This window comes from Sminthopsis crassicaudata, chromosome 2, assembly GCF_048593235.1.
Source record: "Sminthopsis crassicaudata isolate SCR6 chromosome 2, ASM4859323v1, whole genome shotgun sequence".
Classification (NCBI taxonomy): domain Eukaryota; kingdom Metazoa; phylum Chordata; class Mammalia; order Dasyuromorphia; family Dasyuridae; genus Sminthopsis; species Sminthopsis crassicaudata.
In genome coordinates this window covers 450,285,069-450,302,460 of record NC_133618.1, presented here as the reverse complement: position 1 = coordinate 450,302,460, position 17,392 = coordinate 450,285,069, and the positions used below count along the sequence as shown (strand labels likewise).

Below are 17,392 nucleotides of genomic sequence, written 5' to 3'. Positions count from 1 at the left end.
TAACTTTTTTTTTTTAATTATAAATTTAAAGAGTAAAGAAGAGAATTACTCTAATGTAATATACAAAAGAAGATTCTACATGAAATAATAAATCTTCCTCTAACACAAATTGCTTTTAAAAAATATATCATTAACTGAACCAGTTACACCCAGCAAAAGAACTCTGGGAGTTGACTATGAACCACTACATAGAATTCCCAATCCCTCTATGTTTGTCCACCTGTACTTTTGATTTCCTTCACAGGTTAATTGTACACTATTTCGAAGTCCGATTCTTTTTGTACAGCAAAACAATTGTTTGGACATGTATACATACATTATATTTAACTTATACTTTAACATATTTAACATTTATTGGTTAACCTGCCATTTGAGGAAGGGGATGGGGGGAAGGAAGGGAAACGTTGGAACAAAAGGTTTTGCAATTGTCAATGCTGAAAAATTACCCATGCATATATCTTGTAAATAAAAAGCTATAATAAATTTTTTTAAAAGTAAAAAAGAATTCAGTGGTTATAATAACCTTAGTGGTTATTATAAGGGCAAACTATTTTAAAACAAATCAGTTTGAGTGCATCCGAAAAAAATACATCATAAGTTTTCAAAGCTATCAGGTTATCTGTTCTTTTTCTGAACTTCCTCCTGCTCTCTTCTATGGTTTAAAAATATTTCAGTGGTCTTTTCTCCATGTCCATCTCCTCCCCCTCCTTCTCCTCTTCCTCCTCGTCTTCTTCTTCTTCTTTATTTTTCTTCTTCATTTTTCTTCTTCCTTCTCCTTATTCTTTCTAGTCTAACCTCTCTCCAAACCAATCCTTAACTAAAAACTAAGGGGGAAAAAAGAAAAACAATTTATAGCAAACAAAACAAACTTGTTCAGTGGGCATGTGCCAAAAAAAAATCTATTTTTCTGCATCTTGTATACATCAACTTCCCATCAGGAAGGATCTAATATGTTCTTTTTTTCCTAATAAATTTATTTATTTTTAATTCACATCACTCTATGAAATCATGTTGAGCAAATCAGAGCAACAGGAAAAAGCCAAGCTTAAAAAAAAACTCCAGAAAAAAAGAAGTTAATATAGCATGTGTTTATTTACATTTAGTGTCCTTAGTTCTTTATCTTAGGATACAGATGACATTTTGTGTCCAAAGTCTATACTGAATCACTGAGAAAAACCAACTCTTTCATAGTTGATCATTGTACATTTTTGCTCTTGTGTACAATTCATTCCTGGTTCTACTTATTTCATATCATTGATCAGCATCAGTTCATGTACTAACATGTTAAATCTTTGAATTTATCAAAGTTCTCTAATTTTTTAAATGTTTTTCACCTTTGTATAAATGGTTCTTCAGGTTTTGCTCACTTAATTCTACATAATCTCTTCTCTCCTCTCTTTTTTCCTTCCTTCCTTCCTTCCTTCCTTCCTTCCTTCCTTCCTTCCTTCCTTCCTTCCTTCCTTCCTTCCTTCCTTCCTTCCTTCCTTCCTTCTTTCCTTCCTTCCTTCCTTCCTTCTTTCCTTCCTTCCTTCCTTCCTTCTTTCCTTCCTTCCTTCCTTCCTTCTTTCCTTCCTTCCTTCCTTCCTTCCTTCTTTCCTTCCTTCCTTCCTTCCTTCCTTCCTTCCTTCCTTCCTTCCTTCCTTCCTTCCTTCCTTCCTTCCTTCCTTCCTTCCTTCCTTCCTTCCTTCCTTCCTTCCTTTGTTCCTTTTTCTTTCTTCATATGCCTTCTGTTTCCAATATAAATATTCTTTATATTATTTACACCATAATGCTTTACTTTACTCCACAGAAATTCAGGATCTATTACCTTTAATTCTTTTTGTCAAGTGTGAGAATTTCTACTGAAAGGTTATGTAGTTTGTGTTTTGGTTCAAGAAAGCATTCACTGCATACTCAATCAAGGAAAGAAGAGATGAGTATAATATCTTAACTTGTTAAAATGGTGAGATCTTTATGTTTTTGGTAGCTGAGCAGTGGGAGGTAAGTAGGTAGAGGACTTCTTTTTGCTCCGGTTCTCTTATCACCTAACCTAATGGAAATAAGTGTTTCTCTGATACTTGATCTACTTAGAGTTTTCTGCTCTGATCAAACAAGGGAACCAAATTAATCAACAGGAACCCTGGGTTCAAGTTCCAATTCTGATTCGAATGTGCTGAATAACCTGTTAAAAGTGTCATCTCTTCTTTGGGTCTGTCTCCTTCTCCATAAAATTAGAGAGTTGTATTTCTTTCCATCTCTAAAACCCTAGACATAAGTATTAGAGATGGAATTCTGGCTCTGGTACTTCTTTATAAGCAATGTGACATAGAACAAGTTGCTTAGTTCCTCTAAGCCTTGATGTTCCCTTCTGTAAAGGGAACGTGCAGTGTTAGGTGGTTTCTAAGATCCTTCTAGCTGTGAGCCTAGGAACTTCTTCCTTAACTTGGTAGACACAATATAGAGTTCCTTTATTTATTTATTTATTTTGCTGTTGCAGCATGGCTCTCTTCTGTTGTCTGAGCAAAGGAGCACAAATACCTTCCCTGGGTTTGGTAACTCTCCTTTAGTGAATTAATAAGAGGCATCATTCTCTGACCCAATGGTTGCCCCTTTTTACCTACTATCCTTGGTTACTCTTTTCCCCACCCCCCAATTAGACTCGGATGATCAAACAATGGCTCCTCCTCCCAGTCCTAAGTAACCAAACCCTGTGAATGCCCTTTACCAATCATGTGACAAGAGCACCATTTGAACCCTGCTTTATCCATAAGAGGGGTTTATTGAAAAGATGGAAATTCAATGGAGCTGGATTTAATCCAACATCACCAATATGTTTCTATTGACCATCTAACTTAACTTTGAACAACCATGGAAACTATTGAAGAGAACCCTGTGTGTGCCTTTCTCATTTCTGCTATGTTTGCCTGGCCCTTCTCCATCCAACTGTCCAGAATGAAGATGCTTCCCCTTTGGGGTCTTATATTCTTCTGCTGCCTACTCACCTTGACTCTAGCCCAACAATATGAAAATGTTCCAAGTAACCTGGAAGCAAACAAGCTACAGCTAGGCTATTATTGGAAGAACAAGTCTGGTAAAGCAGAAAAAGTCCAAGACCTGGATTGTAATTCTACCTCAGAGGCTTATTCCTTGTGTGAGCATGAGCAAATCACTCCACTTCTCTGGAGCTCAGTTTCTTTATCTGTAAAATGAAGGAGTTGGACTAGATGGTTTTGGAGAGGTCCCTTCTGGACCTAGATCTATGATCTATGGTTTTACCTGTTTTGTTATCTAGGCCCAGACTATCAGAGAGTCCTCTGGCCCATATGCCCCCTTTTTTTTTAATAACATTCTATTCCATTTCTGAGCTTCAAATTTTACCTACCAAATAGGACTTACCCAAAGTCCCTTCATTTTCCAGATTTTATATGCTCCCTTGTCCTCACCAACTATCCCCAACTCACAGAGCTCAAGGGCCTCCCAGATTTTCCCAAACTCTACCCTTGATGTTTGCCAATGCTATTTGGTTAGCAAGCATAGCAGGGTGGAGAGAACACTGGGCTTAGACTCAAAGACATTAGGTTTACATCCTTAATCACAGTCTATAATCACAGACATGTCATTAACTTTCTGAACTTCAATTTCTCCTGCTTTTAAAGGAGATGATTGGAAGGCTTACCACTAAGGTCCTTTCCAGTTCTGAATCTTTGATTGCATAACATTGTAAATCCCTATTTTCCTCCAAGTAAAGTATCATTCTCAAAGTTAGCCTGATTTTTCTTAGCATTAGATTTTCATTTTGACATTTATTAAACACATACTCGCATTCTTCTGTTCTGTGTGGGTGGGGAATAGGATAGGGAATCTTAAGGTTGTACTAATAAGACAAGGTTGCTGCTGTTCTTATGGAACTTCTCTCTAGGTCAAGACTTCCATATTCAGTAATGCTAAGTAAGTCAATTAATCAACAAGCATTTGCTCTGTCTATGCTATGCACTGAACTAAACATTCTGGAGTTACAAATATTAGCAAAAATAAAGACAATCATGTCTTCAAGCAGCTTATATTCTAATGAGGAAGAGCAGACAACAGGACATAATATGATGAACACTGTTGTAAACAAAGAATAAAAGCAAAGATTGTGTCTGACTAAGCTGATCAGAGAGAATTACAAGGAAGAAGTAGCATTTTGGCTGGACATGAGGTTTTTCTTGTTGTTCAGTCTTTTTTCATTCATGTCAGACTCTTCGTGGCTTCATTTGGGGTTTTCCTGGCAAAGATACTGGAGTTTTTGCCATTTCCTTCTCCACTTCATTTACAGATAGAAAACAGATAAGATGATAAGGCATTTATGAAATGCCATCAGGGAACTTCAATAACAGTGAATCCTCTAGTTGTTGATATCCAGATTCTACCTTAAACTTCACATAGAAATTAGCTTTCTCTCAAGTATGCCTGAGAAATATGGGCTGAGGATTCTAGTAATAATAATAATTAATAACTACCAGCATTTATATAGTGCTTTAAGGTTTGCAATGCATGTTATGGTTGTTTATCTTACTTAATACAATCCTATGAGATAAAAAGCTTTTCCTATCACCATTTTACAGGTGAGGAAACTGAGGCTAATAGAACTTGTAGCATGTAGCTAGTAAATTGACTGAGGCAGGATTTTTAAACTCAGGCATTTAAACTTCAGGCTTAGCCTATAGTCTGAACCATTTGGTTGGTGTACTTGGCCATGTTTTATGCATGCACACCTGGACCTATACTACTGTTATTCACTTAATCTGTAACATTTTGTGTTTTCTAGTTGTCTGTGTTTGTGTCATCTCTGTACTTGAGTAGAAGCTCCAAGAGGGCAGGAACCATGTGTTATTTAAACTCAATACCCCAATGCGAATCACCATGCTCTGCACTCAGTAGATACCTCATGGTGGAAGAGTTTTTATAATTTCTATGCTCTCAGCTTGTATCCTTGACTGTGAAATCTAATCTAGAGAAAGAATTATGGCTGTGTTGAGAATGATCCTGGAGCTACAAGTTAAATCAGATACTTAGATATTATGTGACCATTCTTCCAGGTTTATACAAGTTTATGGAACAAAGTATCATCAATAGCCTCTTTGATGCTTCAAAGACTGTGGAAACACCAGATACTGCTATTGGGAACCCGATACAGAGAGCAGAATCAAAACTCCAGGAATTTCTTGAGTGAGTTAATAGTTATGTTGTTATCTTCAAATGTAGGTAATGGCCCCAGTCAGACCTAGGTAGAGAATTCTATCAAAAGTTCAAAGAATACTTATGTATTGCACTCCTAAGTTGCTGTTGTAGGCAATGGAGGAAAGAAATATTACAAAAGTGAAATTATCTTATTTTCCAAAGAGTTTATTCATGTGTAATTCTTTGTGATCCCATTTGGTGTTTCCCTGGCAAAGATTCTGGAATGGTTTCCCATTTCCTTCTCCAGCCCAATTTCTGGAAGAGGAACTGAGGCTAACAGAATTAAGTGACTATCCCAGGATCACAAGCTAGCAAAAGTCTGAAATCAGATATGAATTTAGGAATTTTGTAATGGCAAGGAACTAAAAACTGCATGGATGCCTATAAGTTAGGGAATGGCTGAATAAGTTATGATATATGAATGTAATGGAATATTATTGTGCTGGAACTCTGTCTTCCCAGAAATCAGCTGGAGTCAGGATCACTAAACGTCTTTATTCTTGATCTTTTACAGTCAAGGTCAGGGGCTTAGGCCTAGCAAACTCACACACACCTTCCTCCCTCAAACGCCCAGAGAGACTGATCCCACATCTGCGTCTCAATTCCTCTTCCTCCTCCTCCTCCTCCCACACACGTCACTTCTCCCTCTTTGTCCCACCAATCAAGTCATCACAGAACAACTGGGGAGGGTCAACCTTCAAACAAGTTAATAGGAAACGGTCCAATTGGCAATTAGTCTCACGTGCTTCATTATCCAGGTGCATTGCTCAGTTCTAGCCCTTTACTTTATTGTTCTGTAAGAAACAATCAGTAGGATAATTTCAGAAAGACCTTGAATGACCTGATGCTAAATGAAGTGAGCAGAATTAAGAGAACACTGGACATAGCATCAACAAGATTATATAATGATCAATTGTGATGAACTTGTGATGGAGAGAGTGCATCCAGAAAGAAGGACTGAATATGGATCACAACATACTATTTTCACCTTTGTTGTTTTTGTTGTTGGTTTGATTACTTTTTTTCATTTTTTCCCTTTTTATCTGATTTTTCTTGTGTAGCATGATAAATGTGGAAATATATTTAGAAGAATTGCACATGTTTAACCTATGTTGTATAGCTTACTGTCTAGGGGAGAGGGGAGGTGAGAAGAGAGAGAAAAATTTGGAACATAAGACTTTGCAAGGGTGAATGTTGAAAACTCTCTTTGCATGTATTTTAAAGATAAAAAGTTATTTAAAAATTTAAAAACTATATGCTCACCATCTACTTTATCAAGTGATTTAATGAAATAGATAAGCAAACATTCCTCTTCTAGTTTGAACAAACAATACATCTCATTTATGTTGCAAAAAACCTTTTTATAGATCTTTATATAAGGAATAAACTGCAAATTCACTTAAACACATTACTTAATTAAATGAAGATTTATGTAATCATGCATTTTCTTAAGCAACATAAACTAATAGAAGGGTTATTATCATATAATTGAGAAATCCTGATGGATAATTTAATTGACAAAAATACCAACGGCACACAATTTTGCCAGGCCATGCTTGTGTGACTTAAAAATTAATGTCTTTCATGAGCTGATTCTCCTCCTTGCATTTTGTTTTATAGGCTTAATATTACCAATGGCAAGCTTTTCCACATTAGAATTCAGACAGTTAAGAAGCAACCTCGCCTCTCTTCAAAAATCCTGGTCAGATTCAACATGGAATTCAAAGTGTGAGTATAAAAAGAGGGAGATAATATAATCCTGAGACCACTTGACAACCTTCCTTCTTTATAAGTTCTTAGCATAGCCAATGGCTCCTGTGCCTCTTGAGTTAGAAGTGATATATGTACCACACTCATTCCTCTCTAGCAAGGTTGAAAGCAATCTCTCACTTTTCACTATAAACCACTCATCAGGTAGATCTATAATTTCTGCCTTCTAGGAGTATGTACTTTATTGAAGAATATAATACAAATGCAAAAAAGTAGTTATATGTTAGCTTTGGCAATAAGAGAAGAAAAAGAGCTTAAAGGAATTAGAGTAGGTCACAAGGAAACCAAATTATCACTCTTTGCAGATAATATGATAGTATATTAGAGAACTCTTGAGAGTCAACTAAAAAACTACTAGAAACAATTCAAAACTTTAGCAAAATTGCAGGATACAAAATACATCCACATAAATCATCAGCATTTTTACATATTACCAACAAAGTCCAGCAATAAGAGATACAAAAAGAAATTCCATTCAAAATAACAAAAACAACTACAAAACACTTTCCACACAAATAAAGTCAGATTTAATCAGTTGGAAAAATATCAAGTGCTCATGGGTAGGCCAAGCAAATATAATAGAAATGACAATACTACCTAAATTAATCTACTTATTTAGTGCCATACCAATCAAACTTCCAAGAAATTATTTTACAAATCTAGAAAAAATAGTAACAAAGTTCATCTGGAAGAACAAAAGGTCAAACATTTCAAGGAAATTAATGAAAACAATGCTACTGAAGGTAGTCCAGCTATGCCAGACCTAAAACTATATTAGAGCTGCAGTCATCAAAATCATTTGGTACTGGCTAAGAAATAGAGTAGTCGATCAATGGAATAGGTTAGGATTACAGGAGAAAATATGCAATAACTATAGCAATTGGGGCAGCTAGGTGGCACAGTAGATAGATCACCAGCCTTGAATTCAGGAGGACCCGAGTTCAAATTTGGTCTCAGACACTTAACGCTTCCTAGCTGTGTGACCCTGGGCAAGTCATTTAACCCCAGCCTCAGGAAAAACAAAAAAACAAAAAAACAAACAAACAAAAAAACAACTATAGCAATCTAGTGTTTGACAAACCCAAAGACTCAGCTTTTGGGATAAGAAATTACTATTTGACAAAAACTGCTGGGAAAATTGGAAACTAGTAGGGAAGAAATTAGGGCTTGATCCACACCTAATACCACATACAGATGAACTCTGTTACATAAGATCTCAATGGGTTCATGATTTAGTCATAAAGAGTGATATTATAAGCAAATTAGAGGAACATAGGATAGTTTACTTCTCAGATCCATGGAGAAGAAGGAATTTTTGTCCAAAGAACTGGAACTCATAATTGAACACCAGATAGATAATTCTGATTATATTAAGTTAAAAAGTTTTTATACAAGCAAAACTAATGTAGACAAGATCCGAAGGGAAGCAATAAATTGGAAAATCATTTTTTTTACATATAAGGGTTCTAATAAAGACTTTATTTCTAAAATATATAGAGAAGTGATTCAAATTATAAGAATTCAAGCCATTCACCAATTGATAAATGGTCAATGGACATGGCCAGACAATTTTCAGATGAAGAAATTGAAACCATTTCTAGTCTTATGAGAAGGTACTCTAAATCACTTTTGATCAAAGAAATACAAATTACAACGACTCTGAGATACTACTACACACTTCTCAGCTTGGCTAAGATGACAGGAAAAGATAAGCGTCTATGTTGGAGGGAATGTGAGAAACTGGGACATGATACATTATTGGTGGAACTATGAACAGATCCAGCCACTCTGTAGAGCAGTATGGAACTATGCTCAAAGGATATCAAACTGTGCATACTCTGTAACCCAGCAATGTTTCTATTGGGCCTGTATTCCAAATTGATGTTAAAGGAGGGAAAGGGACCTGTATGTGCCAAAATGTTTGTGGCAGCCCTTTCATGGTATATGAATGTTATGGAATATTATTGTTCTGTAAGAAATGATCAGTAGGATGATTTTAGAGAGGCTTGGAGAGACATCAACTGATGCTAAGTAAAATGAGCAGAATCAGGAGATCATTGTATACACAGCAACATCAGTATTGTACAATAATCAATTATGATAAACATGATTCTTTCCAACAGTAAGATGATTGATGCCAGTTCCAATGATCTTATGATGAAGAGAGCCATCTATACCCAGAGACAGGATTATAGGAACTGAATGTGGATCACAACATAACATTCTCACTCTTTTTGTTGTTGCTCACTTGCATTTTGTTTTCTTACTCATTTACTTTCTTTTTTTATCTGATTTGTTTGTGCAGCAAGAAAATTGTATACATATTTTATACATATTGTATTTAACATATATTTTAACATGTTTAACATATATTGTATTGCTTGCCATGTAGGGGAGCTAAGGGGAGACGGAGGAGAAATTCTAAAACACAAAGCTATGCAAGCATCATTATTGTCAAATTAGCCAAGCATATGTTTTGAAAATAAAAAGCTTAAAAAAAAGTAATTATAAAATTATGTAAGGAAGAAAAAAACATTGACTATTAGAGAAAATAGGGAAGGTCTCAAAAGAAAGCAGCTGATATGGGTCTTGAAGAAGAAAGGATCAGACTTTAAAGAAGCACACTTTAAGGACCATAGGAACTACAGGAAAAGATTAAGTGAATTTGAGGGAAGAGATGGAATGTTGAGTCTGAGAAAAGCCAGCAGTCCAATATGGTGTGAATCTAGAGAGTACATTAAAAAGAGGAGCGATAAAAAATAAATTTGGAAAAATACATTTAAAGCAGGGGATGGAAGACCTTAAATCAAAGCTCAAGGATTTTATATTATATTTTAGAGTTATTCAGTTATAGAGTTATATTCAGTTAGTCCTTGAAGATTTTTGCATAGGATGATGATATTGGTTCATAGGATTTAAGCTTAATAGAATCTTTAGAAATCATTTAGTCCCATTTCTTTCATTTTATAGATGTAGAATCAGGAAAGAAAAGTCTCAGAGACAATAATAAAGTTGAGGCAGATTTGAACCCACCTTTGCCTCCAAATCTTGTATTCTTTTCCACTAATAATTTCTGCATGTGAATTTAGCATTTCCCTGTACAATTTATTCTTCCCAAGTACATCCTGCTGTCTTGAAAAAACACTTGTCTCAGAGGCAGAAAATCAGGGTTCAGGTCTTGATTATGATAAAAAAAGCCAATCTGGGTTTGGCTTGAGCCTCAGAGAAACCACAGAATATTGACTGCTCAGCAAGTCTGGGAAGACTGAGTGAACCTCAGATGATTGGGAATGCCAACCCTAGCTGTGGTACAAAGATGCTCTTTGGTGGGAAGAAACCAGCACATCAGGAGTGTAGAAGCAGTGGGATACGGATGCTGCTGGCTATGGGCACTTGCAGGAGGATGTAGCTCTTGGTTTGGGTTTCCAGCTCAGAGGCAGATCTGAAGTGAAGTAGAGGCACTATAACCCCACCCCACATTTACAGATGCTAATACTTCTCATTTAAAAAAATGAACCAGCAAAGAAGAAAGAAATCAATCGTTGAAACTCACTGTGTAAATAGGGAAGATGGGGTTCATCTTCAGAGAAGGACACTGAAGTTAAAAAAAAAAACCTCCTTTTATCCCAAAAGTAATGTTAAATGGCTCCCTGCCCAGAGAGAATTCATAGAAAAATTCAAAAAAGAATTTAAAGATCAAATAAGAGACATTGACAAACCCCTTCCCCAAAAAATCCATGAAAAAATGATAAGACAGTTAACCAACTAGAAAAGGAGATACAGAGTCTAAAAGACAAAAATAACTCTTTGAAAATTAGAATTGGTAGATTAGAGGAACAGAGAATAGTCTACCTATCAGACCTGTGGAGGAGGGAAGGAATTTATGACCAGAGGAGAATTAGAGATCATTATTGATCACAAAATAGAAGATTTTGATTACATCAAACTAAAAAGTTTCTGTACAAACAATACTAATGCAAACAAGATTAGAAGGGAAGTAACAAATTGGGAAAATATTTTTAAAAGTAAACGTTCTGACAAAGGTCTCATTTCCAAAATATATAGAGAACTGACCCTGATTTATAGGAAACCAAACCATTCTCCAATTGATAAATGGTCAAGGGATATGAACAGACAATTCTCAGATGATGAAATTGAAACTATTTCCACTCATATGAAAAAGTGTTCCAAATCACTACTGATCAGAGAAATGCAAATTAAGACAACTCTGAGATACCACTACACACCTGTCAGATTGGTTAAGATGACAGGAACAAATAATGATGAGTGTTGGAGGGGATGTGGGAAAACTGGGACACTGATACATTGTTAGTGGAGTTGTGAAAGAATCCAGCCATTCTGGAGAGCAATTTGGAACTATGCCCAAAAAGTTATCAAACTGTGCATACCCTTTGACCCAGCATTGCTGTTATTGGGATTATATCCCAAAGAAATACTAAAGAGTGGAAAGGGACCTGTATGTGCCAAAATGTTTGTGGCAGCTCTTTTTGTAGTAGCTAGAAACTGGAAGATGAATGGATGTCCATCAATTGGAGAATGGTTGGGTAAATTTTGGTATATGAAGATTGTGGAATATTATTGCTCTGTAAGAAATGACCAGCAGGAGGAATACAGAGAGGCTTGGAGAGACTTAAATCAACTGTTGCTGAGTGAAATGAGCAGAACCAGAAGATCACTATACACTTCAACAACAATACTGTATGAGGATGTATTCTGATGGAAGTGGAAATCTTCAACATAAAGAAGATCCAACTCACTTCCAGTTGATCAATGATGGACAGAAATAACTATACCCAGAGAAGGAACACTGGGAAGCGAATGTAAATTGTTAGCACTACTGTCTATCTACCCAGGTTACTTATACCTTCGGAAGCTAATAATTAATGTGCAACAAGAAAATAGTATTTACACACATATATTGTATCTAGGTTATATTGTAACACATGTAAAATGTATGGGATTACCTGCCATGGGGGGAGGGAGTGGAGGGAGGGAGGGGATAATTTGGAAAAATGAATAAAAAATAAAAATAAAAATAAAAATAAAAGAAAATTAGAATTGGGCAAGAGGGAGCCAGTGAAGTTGTAAGAGACCAAGAAACAACAAAACAGATTATGAAGAAAGGAAAAAAATTAGAAAAAATGTAAAATGTATTATAAAAAAAAAAACAAAAAACAACAGATCTGGAGAACAGATCAAGAAGAGAAAATATAAGAATAATTGAAACTACCCTAAAAGAGTTCACCTCTACCAAAAAAAGAACCATGATACAATAAAGCAAGAAATAATGCAAGAAAATTGTTCTAGAATGATAGATAATTTAGGGCAAAGTAGAAATAGAAAAAATGCACCAATCAAAGAAATCATTTGTGAAAAATATACAGGAATATTATTACCAAATTTTGAAATTCCCAAATCAAAAAAATCTATTAAAAAATAAGGAGTGAGAGATGGGTTGGGGAAGAAGACACGAGAGATATCAGTGGGAAAGGGGAGGTTAAGTAATAGCAAGGCAGAATTAAAATAGACGAGTTGGCAGGGATAGATATACACAAACATTACAATGTAGATATACACAAACATTACAATGTGAGGGATAGAAAATCCTATCCAAAAATGACTTCTCAGAGACCTCTCGAAGTAAAAAGCAGAAAAGTTGTTTATTTAACAAATTCTCATGAGAATGAGCAATTCCACCGTGAGGAGGGAAAGAAAGAAAGCTCACGGTAGAAGGGCTAAAGAACTAAGGGAAGATATACAGTTTTTATAGGTTTAATTGCAAAAGGATTACATCATGAGTATGGGGAACATTAAGAGATAGGTTCCTCCCCCTTCCCCACCAGTTAATGAATGTCATCATATATCTCAAAAACTAAACAATTAGTAGCCTAAACATCAATAGCCTGGACAGACATAAATGTCAACAAAAAATCTAAGCAATTAGTAGCCTAAACATTGAACATACCTATGCAGGTCACAGAGACCTACAAAAGATAGAATACAAAAAAGGAATTTAACCTTGCTGTAAGTTCTTCACCATATCCTTACTTCATATTTGCTCCACACAACAATAAGGATCTGAAGTAGAATTTATTAGAAAAAAAAAAAGTATGGTTAGTAATCATTGATCTTAGACAAAGTCAAACTGAAAGATTCAATCAAGAGAGAAATCTACATTATATGTCAGCCATACTAATATTGTTTTAGATGCATGTTTATATGTAGATAAATGCATGTGGATATAATGTGTTTGAGTATATGCAGATATGTATGCATGTTGCTCTATGTATTTGTGTATATAGATATATGTATGTGTGTGGGTCTGTGGGTGGGTGTGAACATATATGTATTTATATATATATATATGTGTGTGTGTGTACATGTGTATGTATTATATTTTATATGTATATGTAAACATATCTATGCTTAACTATAGCCTGCTTGGGGTGGGGGGGATGGGAGGAGAAAGAAGAATAAAGTAAAAAAAGTACACAGCAGAGAACAAAAGGACAACCTACAAGAACCTAGAAGGGAGCAAAAAAAAAAAAGATGGGCACTAATGAATATAATTTCTTCTACTATTATATATCATTTCTTCAAATTGAAGTTTATTTTTATATACTTTAAATCCTCCCTGATGTTGTTCTGAGCACTTGACAATGTTCTGTTTTGTTTATTTTCCTTTTCTGTCTTTTTTCTATTCTGTTTTTTCTTAATAAACAGAAAATTAAAAAAAAAACTTTAAAGAAAAGGTGCATTTATGATTTATGATTATGGAACATGGAGGACAGATAGTCTCTTGAGTTAACTCACTGCTTAAGGACCTGATCCTGAGAGCAAAAATCTTTTATCTGTGGTCCACTAGGATCAGATTCTGTCACTGATTGGAAATCTGTGGTCTTTTGTGAAGCTTTGCCAAGCTCTCCCCAATCCTCTTTGGTGAACTGTTCTTTTTTTTTTCTCCTGTGTTTTCTCTTAGCTGCTTCCAGTTCTTCATGCATTGATAATTACACATTAGTCTTGGCTATTTTTTGTAGTCACAATCCAACTTTTAGTTTTTAGTGTGTAAACTGAGTCTGGAAATTGACCATGTTTCCTGCAAAAGGAGACAAAAGGAATGACTTTAGTTAAGTCACTTCCTCTCTATTGGTCTAATTTCCTACTCAAAGATGAGGGCAAGCGTTTTGGTCAGATGACCACTGTTCTTTGAAGTTTTAAATCTCTGATCCTAAAATAAAATATAACCCTATGAATCTTGAATCCTTTTTATCTTGATATAATGGTAACAACCTATTCCAAGAAGCAAGAGTCCTGAACAGAAGATACAAGGCTTAAACTATTGACTTACTCTACTACTTACAATTAGTCACTCCTTCTCTTTGGGCCTCAGTGCCTACAGATGTAAAATGAGATAACAACCTCTACTTTTTGAGGGGAAGTATCAACCACCAGAGTGTAAATGCTCTGGGGAAAAACATGGGTGGCTGAACCATTTCCAAATATTATTGAAAGGATTTGGAGATGAGAAGATTCAGGGAAGATGGCAGACTAGGTCAGAAAATTCTAATTTTTAAAGATCTCTTCTATAAATAAGACAAAACAGTTTCTTAGAGCAAATATCAGGTGCATTTATGATTTAGAACAACTATTGGGGAAGAACAGTGATGTTCCTGGGATAAAGGAGATCTTAAGATACCAAAATTGCAGTTTGGTCCCTTGGAAGTATAAACACATCCAGGCTAGCTCAGCTGAAATAGCAAATAGTGAGCCCTAGAGTCACCCAAGGGAAACTCTTGGCCCCAGCCATAGCAATTTTCACCTCCTGTACAATGTGGAAAATCTAGTGGACAGTGTGGAGAGACCAATCTCTTGAATCTGGAAAGATTGGAAATCCAGGTCCAGCTTTACTGCTGAGAAGTGGCCCTGAGAAGGAACCAGCACAGGCCTGGGTAAGTGCAGAAGCAATGGGGCAGAAATGCTGATAATTATGGGCATTTACAGGAGGGCAGAGTTCTTGTTTTTGGGTTATAAGTCAGAGGGAAGAATTGAAGGAGAAAAAGAGAAGAGAATGTGAGACATCTCATAAGAAAAACAATAGATTTAGTTAACAGATAAAAAGATAAAACATAATTGGACTACTTGAAAGTGAGACTTCAAAAAAGAATCATGATAGAATACAAGAAATTGTTAAAGAAAATTGTTCTGATGTGTTAGAACAAGAAGGGAAAGTAGAAACAGAAAAAAAAAATCCATCAATTAACACCCAAAAGATATCCTATGACAAAAACCTATAGGAACATCCCAGGTCAAGTAGAAACCCCCAGACCAAGTAGAAAATATTATAAGAAACAAGAAAAAACATTTCAAATATGATGGAGTCTCAATTAGACTCATATTAGATCTAACCATAACTCCATTACAAGATCTCAAATCTTGGAATATTATATATCAAATTGCAAAATAATTGGGTTGAAGCCAAAAATATCATATCCAGAAAAGTTAAGCATAATCCTGAACAACATAAATGAACATTCAATGAATTGCCATACTTTCAGGATTTATTGCAAAAAGACCTGAACTTAATAGAAAATTTGACCTGTAAGAGCTAAGTGAAATATAAGGTAAATATCAAAGGCAAATCTCGTTCAGTAAGGACATTTTATTTTTATATGCAAAAATGTAAAGTGTATGTTGAAGACTCTCAATTCTAGTAATTGGGTAGATTGAAAAAAAAAAGACTCAGGAGGAATATAAGAAATAAGAGATAGACACAAACATACTAATAAAGATCAGGAGTAGAATTTATTTGGAAAAAGAAGCAGAAGTAGTAATTAAACTTTAGAAAAAAGTAAAGCTAAAATGGATTTAATCAATAGAGAAGATAGCTCAACTACATTATATGTCAGCCATATTAATATTGTTTTAGACTATTTAAAATAACTAGATATTTTATTGTGCGATATAGGAAATGATGAGTTTGGGGGATTGAGAAAAAGAAGGAAAGACTTGGACATATGAGGAAAGAAGCATAGTAAAGTTTTATATAGATGTATAAGTATGTATATGAGTATATATGTCTATGATTATAAATACCTGTGTATATAGGTATAGATATGTATATGTTTTTGTAAGTATGTTATTTCCAGTATGTGTGTGTATATATATATATATATATATATATATATACATGTACATAAAAATATATTTGTGCTCAATTGCAGCCACCTTGGGGGAAAAGGCAAAGGGTATAAAAGAATAAAAATAAAAACTGCACAACCGAGAACAAAGAAAATCTCATAAAGAAGCAAAGAAAATATTGGTAGCTGTAGCTGTGAACACATTATGTGTAGTATTGTTATATAGGCTTTCTTGAAATGGAAATTTATAGCTTTATATTTTGAATCCTCTTGTGTTCTGCTGTGCACATGGGAATGTTTCTTTTCTCTATTTTGTTATTAAGTTGGAAATGAATAAATAATGATAATACTAATAAAAAATAATAGAGGAGAGTCTCTAATGCTGATGTTTTGTTTCCTTTAGGCCAGTTACTAAGCAAATAATCCTGCCACAAGTAATCATTACCATGCCCGAGGAAGTCAGAGCAGAAAAAGATGAGAAGAATAAAATCCATCTGGCCCCTGGCTCCTTCATCACTGAGGACAACCATTTAAACAGCACAATCACTTAAATGTGAATGCAAAAACAAACAAACAAACAAACAAAACCCCTCAAAAGTGCACTGTCTTTAGCCTGAACTGATAGAATAAAATGGAATAAGCATTTATTTACACCTACTATATTCTGGGTATTGTGCTAAGTGCCTTACAAATATTATCTCATTTGATCCTCACAAAAACCTTAGGAGGTAGGTGATGTTATTATTCCCATTTAAGAGTTGAGAAAACTGAGGCAGGCAGAAGTTGTGTGGCCCAGAGGGTCATCACTAGGAAGAGTCTGAGGGCACATTTGAACTTGTCTTTCTAAATCCAGGCCAAGTACTCTATCCCCTGTACTACCTAGCCACCTCAGAAAAAATTCTGAATTTGAGGTCAGGAGACAGTTCTGGGTTGTGGTTTTGACTTTCCCTAGCTGGGTTAATTCTTCTAAGCTTCAGTTCATTCATGAAATAAGGATATTGTCATGCTATAAGTTTATCAGTATACGTACTGATCATAGGACTACCAAAGTGCTTTGTAATATTGAATGTGCTACAGAAAAAGGAGTTCCTGTGAATGTGATTGTTTTTTGAATGGCTACTTGTTCTGTGTTATGGATTTGGTTGTGGATTTACCATCTCCCTTGGGAAATTCCTGATAAGTTGTTGGTAGTCTTATGAAAAGGCAATGCAGCTGGAGAGGTATACAGATGAAAGTCCTATAGAAAAACAAGTAAAAATATG

The 17,392-nt window shown here is 35.1% G+C and overlaps 1 protein-coding gene across 3 annotated transcripts; it reads left to right on the top strand.

Annotated features, from left to right (window-relative positions):
• Positions 1–2,704: 2,704 nt before the first annotated feature.
• On the top strand, positions 2,705–16,787 carry LOC141557285 (uncharacterized). Of its 3 annotated transcripts, none has more exons than XM_074292731.1 (4): positions 2,705–3,070; positions 5,061–5,190; positions 6,823–6,930; positions 16,534–16,787. In XM_074292731.1, the coding sequence occupies exons 1-4, from the start codon at positions 2,848–2,850 to the stop codon at positions 16,679–16,681; spliced, it is 609 nt and encodes a 202-aa protein (XP_074148832.1). In that variant the 5' UTR covers positions 2,705–2,847; the 3' UTR covers positions 16,682–16,787. The 3 variants fall into 3 exon arrangements, with proteins under 3 accessions (XP_074148832.1, XP_074148831.1, XP_074148830.1); XM_074292730.1 differs by having other exon boundaries at positions 2,705–3,100; XM_074292729.1 differs by having other exon boundaries at positions 2,705–3,130.
• Positions 16,788–17,392: the final 605 nt, after the last annotated feature.